At 38.0% G+C, this 5,814-nt stretch overlaps 2 protein-coding genes across 2 annotated transcripts in view; both read right to left on the bottom strand.

The window, feature by feature from the left end:
• LOC105557847 (zinc transporter ZIP1-like) overlaps positions 1-5,814 on the bottom strand; it is a 28,108-nt gene that overhangs the window by 8,058 nt on the left and 14,236 nt on the right. Inside the window, exon 2 of the mRNA XM_012005208.1 lies at positions 1,849-2,310. The gene's annotated coding sequence lies outside the window, so the exon portion shown is untranslated. The remainder of the gene's footprint in view (positions 1-1,848; positions 2,311-5,814) is intronic.
• Positions 3,064-4,148, bottom strand: LOC105557858 (N66 matrix protein-like; the record flags this gene model as incomplete). Its single annotated transcript, XM_012005229.1, has 3 exons — positions 3,064-3,210; positions 3,490-3,918; positions 3,999-4,148. Coding segments are annotated over 3 exons (659 nt in total), but the record flags the coding sequence as incomplete, so codon positions are not given.

Raw genomic sequence — 5,814 nt, 5'->3', positions numbered from 1 at the left:
AGGGAGGGAGCGCGCGCCGCGTGTACCGGACTTTACCACGCGGCGCGCGCGCGCTCTCGGTATAAACTATTTATTTTCCACGAAATGCAGTTAGCACCAAAATCAGATCTTTGTGTTTTTGAAAGCCCTATATCTGAGGACTCTTTTAGCACAGAAATCATTCGAGCACCTAATTTTTTTATATCGGCATAACGGACTTTACCACGCGGCGCGCGCGCTCGCGGTATAAACTATTTATTTTCCACGAGAGGCAGTTAGCACCAAAATCAGATCTCTGTGTTTTTGAAAGCCCTATATCTGAGGACTCTTTTAGCACAGAAATCATTCGAGCACCTAATTCTCTGACGTCGTTGTAACGCACTCTACCATGCGGCGCGCGCGCTCTCCTGACAAATTATTTATTTTCTAAGGCTATTTGTTAAATATTTCAGGTATGTTTGTGGTTATCGTAAAGCACCTAATTAGCACTTAATTCTGGTGTATTAATTTTGTATGTAGGGTCACAATATCTATTTTTTGGGGTATGGGGGGTTGCAGCTTAATGGCAAGCTGAACCCCCCCATTTTTTACGTAATTTCCTGCTAAACGGTTTGAGCACCAAAATTCGGACTGCGGCACTAAAATAGCACCTAAATAGCACTAAATTTTTGACCTAGTGCGACCTTGATTTGCGGTGGTGGGGGGTCCAGGTTAATAGAGGTGTGAATTTTCTTCGTTTCTAGAATGTTCTTCGTAGCCGGACTACCTAAAAGAAGGGCAGCGGCACACACGCACACGCACATTCTCTGTATTCATACGCCACCATTGCAGATTTCAGCGTCTAACGCTAAAAATGGCTGGCTAGTGGCACGTGGTGGCACGTCGATAAACGCTGTAGAGGTTAAGGTATACACTATTAACATAGAAAATTTATACGTAATCATATTCCGTACAGATATTATTATTTTTGGTAATATTTATTATATAATTCCATGGTTATTTATGGGTATTATATAAACCATGGTTATGTTCTAATATGCGCCAATTGCGGAATTACATAATAAATATTACCAAAAATAATAATATCTGTACGGAATATGATTACGTATAAATTTTCTATGTTAATAGTGTATACCTTAACCTCTACGGCGTTTATCGACGTGCCACCACGTGCCACTAGCCAGCCATTTTTAGCGTTAGACGCTGAAATCTGCAATGGTGGCGTATGAATACAGAGAATGTGCGTGTGCGTGTGTGCCGCTGCCCTTCTGTTAGGTAGTCCGGCTACGAAGAACATTCTAGAAACGAAGAACATTCACGGCACATCCATGCGAATATTCCTGAGAGAGAACATTCGAATCATGTACAAACATTCATGGAACATTCGGTGCTATCTGGGTATGAACGAACTGAATAAAAGAGTCTTTAAGCCTAATACACGATAAGAAGAAGTTAAAAGTTTAGTGATAAAACATGTGAAACTATATCTTCGTTAAATACTTACGGAGTTATGGGGCTTGAAATTTACAGTATCACCATATCAGTATTACCATTACGCGTGGCGTGTCATGTGGCGGTTGCAATTGTTGGCTTTACAACTTCAAAGTGGTACACCTCATGTAATTACAATACTGATAATACTGTAACTTTCGAACTTCACGATTGCATTTATTATTATTATTATTACTACTGGATAAACTTTTTCACACAACGCTAAAATACATTAATTGCGACTCATGACGAACTGTTGTACGGCGTCTGAATGATAACATTCAGTGTACAAATTCAATATATGACGCTTTATGGTGGTACTTAACTAAGAAATAAATATTTACCTTGCTTTAATAATTATTTTTACATACAACTCACCTCGGTTATAAATAGGTAGGTATGTATAGTAAAGTCCTTGTTGAAGAGTACAGTGTTATACTCCACGCAGCTCGACTACTAGCATGCTAATGGCATGGTGGAAGTATACAAGGTGAACCATTCCCGTGGATGCGCAGTAGCCTAAAAGTAGTGGGGACGATCCATCCAATAAGAGCCGTGCTTTTTTGCTTATAGATTAGGTTGGGTTATGATTTGTTTGACCGTTCAAACTGCCGCCACACAAAAAAGCACGCCGCTTATTGGCCGGAAGGAAGGCTACCCCCTCTCTTCATGCGCAATGGTTCACCTTGTATACTTCCACCAGAGAGAAACCTGAGAGCGGCCATCCCAGCCTCGACGAGCACTTTTCCAACGCTTGACGCGCCGCCTGAGAAAGTGGATGTGAACTACATCCATTCCGCTCGGTAACGAGACATGGTTCGTGTCCGTACTATGGTTCATGTCCGAACTATTCAGATGAGATCGATAGTCTGACAAAAGCCGATAATTTCATTGTTCTGGGTTTATCTCACTAACGATGGCAGACCACGCGACGAGTTGTGGATTTATCTCACTAACGATTTGGAGAATCCGTCTCCGTCTTGCTTTAACGCATAACATTTATAATTCGGGTAGAAGGAAATATTGTAGAAATTTGGGAACAGTTAATATTTTTACATATTTATATATTTATATATAAATATATACATACATATATTGTAGTTTATTTATTGTAGTCTATTAGTCTTTTATTTTTATATTTTATACAATACAAGGTGTCTCGAAATTCGAAGATAAGATTGCAGCACGAAAGTTCATGAAAAATGAAGTAATGAAAATGCATGCTATTTTAAAAATAAAATAATACTTTAAATCTACTATTGTACGCACGACACACGGATAGATAACCCTTTAACTAACGCATACGTTTGGTTATACTTTAAATTCTTGTTATTTTAAGTGTAACAAAAATTTAAAGTATAACTATCGTATGCGTTAAAGAGTTATCTATCCGTGTGTCGTGCATAAAGTAATAGACTTAAAATACTACTTTATTTTTTAAATAGCATGAACTTTCATTACTTAATTTTTCACGAACTTTTGTGCTGCAATCATATTATCCTCAAATTTCGAAACACCCTGTAAACACTTTACTTATTTCGAGTAATAATATATTTTTATCCCATCTTTTGCTTCGCCTCCGTCTCCACCTCTGCCTCTACCTCGGCTTCTGTTGTTGTAACCTCTTCCTCTTCCTATTCCTCTTCCTCTTCCTCTTCCTCTACCTCTCCATCTTCCCCTCCAACTTCCTCTCTGAGAGGCGAGAATTGCCCCTTGTACTATTGACTGCAACTGTTCTGGCTGCAACAAAAATGAATATATATGTATAGTAAATATTATAATAATTCTTGGAAAATAAATTCCAAAATAGTCTCGTGCAAGGCGTTAAATATAATATACGTACATATAAAAACAATATGCTTTCGTAAATATATGTAAAAGCGAGACAAAGTAAAACTTTCCGCGATTTCATTTATTAACACTCTGTCGGCTGCTGTTATACGTGCATGACATGCAATATGTGCAACCGTCAAAATGTTAATATAATTTATAATATAAAATTTATTAATTTTTACTTACGGTTAATATAATTGGTACGGTTCCCGACATCGCCGCCGTGGCCATCGTGGCCATCGGAATCGTTGTCGCCGTTGTCGTTGTTGTCGCTATGGCCGTCGGGGTCGTTGCCGTTGCCGTCACCACGGCCGTCGGGGCCGTTGTCGTTGTCGTTGTCGCCATCGTAGCCACCGTGACCACCGTGGCCGTTGTCGTTGTCGTTGTCGTTGTCGCCATCGTGGCCACCGCGGCCACCGTAGCCGTTGTCGTCGTCGCCACCGTGGCCGTTGTCGTCGTCGCCACCGTGGCCACCGTGGCCGTTGTCGTCGTCGTCACCGTGGCCACCGTAGCCGTCGTCGTCGCCGCCGTAATGACCGCCGTGGGTGTCGGGGCCGTTGTTGGCACAGTGGCCGCCGTGGCCGCTGTGACTGTTGGGTCCGTCATTATCTTGTACTGCAATAATTCAACATTAATAATACATAAACATATTACAAATAACATATACTACAATGACTGAAAATATGTATACTCACAACACTCGGCGCCTCTTCCTCTTCCTCTTCCTCTTCCAGGCAACGAATGATCATGATGCGCGAATTGCCGATCGCCGTAAACATTGGCGACACCAGGCGGCACATAGATCGGCAAATAGGTATATTGTACACGTGTTCCGTGGAACCGCGCTAAATTACACAATTATAATATTACACTTATGTCTTTACTGTCTTTAGTCTTAATATTGTAGGAAATTTAAGTTGAAAAGCATTTATATATACAATATAATTAATATTATACAGAGTGTTAAATTTCAAACGTAACAGGTGGAATATTTCGTAAACAATGCATTTAAAAAAAAAGTTTCCTACAAAAGTTGTAGGGTTTCAGAGGGAACATAATATAATAATATTCGTATAACCTTGGGCGACGTCTCCAAAGTCAAGTGGAGGTGAGAACGAATTTTTAAAATGGAAACCTATATTTTTTATTATAATATCTTTTTTTACTAATTCATTTGAACAACTTTTATCTGAAACATTTTTTATTTACTTAATATTTTTTTAAATATTCAATAAATACTTGGTAACTCTTTCAACATTCAGTTTACGATATTGAAGATTAAATGAAGAAACGAAAGGACTCAGAAAAGAAAAATAAAATAATGAAGTAAATATTTTATTAATAAATTAATAAATCTTCATATAAAAATAGAAGAATTTTGACAAAAAGAATTTGTAGAAAAAGTAACGAAGAAGTAACAAAGTGAACCACATCCTTTTTATTTAAATTAAAAAAATAAAATAATGAAATAAATATTTTATTAATAAATTAATAATTTATTAATAAATTAATAAATCTTTATATAAAAATAAAAGAATTTTTACAAAAAGAATTTGTAGTGAACGAAGTGAACCAAATCCTTTTTATTTAAATAGAAAGGATTTGGTTCACTTCGTTACCTCTTCGTTACTTCTCCTACATTATTCTTTTTGTAAATTATTTTATTTTTATAAGATTTATTTATTTATTAATAAAATATTTACTTCATTATTTTATTTTTTCTTTTCTGAGTCCTTTCGTTCCTTCATTTAATCTTCAATATCGTAAACTGAATGTTGAAAGTGTTACGTCTTGTGGACTCCACGATTTCTCTCTTTCAAAAACCATAAGAAATGTTTTTCTTCCCTTGGAAACTACAATTTTAGAAATCAGCGGATATCGACTAGCCAACGCACGAGTCCCTTCCCCACAAAAAATTGATTGTCAGAGTTTCACTTTTCGAAACTCGAAACGTAAAGTGCTCTGATTGTTGCTGGTCGATAGCCGTTGATATAATAAAAAGGGGAGAAATAACAGACAGGATGGGATCAGGTCCCTTCAGACGGCAGTTTCGAAATTCAGATTTCCAAAATATTATACTTAAGTACGATCCGAGACACTAAAAGGGGATTCTAAAAAAGACATGTTGACCAAAAACTTGACCCAAAAGTGAAACTCGGGATTTTTCGAAAGTCGCTGAAGGAAATGATGCCCATAAATAAATATCAAAGGGCGACAACGACTTAATGGTCGGGTTGCCAATAAGAAAGACAACTCCTTGACACCTCCAAATAGTCCACCAATGAAGAACCAAAATCCAAAATCTCCTTCCACGTCCCATGACCAAGATCCACCCCCGAAAAATTGTATATAAAGTAGGAGCCTAATGGCTCAGCCTCTTTGGCAGCTCCCGATTCCACCAGTGCAGTTCTCTCCGCGATTCTCCAAGTTCCGAGTTAACACTATTCTTTTATATCAAGTTTATCCAGTCCAAGTAAAATCTGTGCGCGGTTTCGGCCGACGGACTGCGAA

Source organism: Vollenhovia emeryi, unplaced genomic scaffold (assembly GCF_000949405.1).
Source record: "Vollenhovia emeryi isolate VEMERY1.0 unplaced genomic scaffold, V.emery_V1.0 DF939411.1, whole genome shotgun sequence".
Taxonomy (NCBI): Eukaryota; Metazoa; Arthropoda; class Insecta; order Hymenoptera; family Formicidae; genus Vollenhovia; species Vollenhovia emeryi.
Note: the sequence above shows the minus strand (reverse complement) of the source record. Positions and strands in the feature narration are given on the sequence as shown.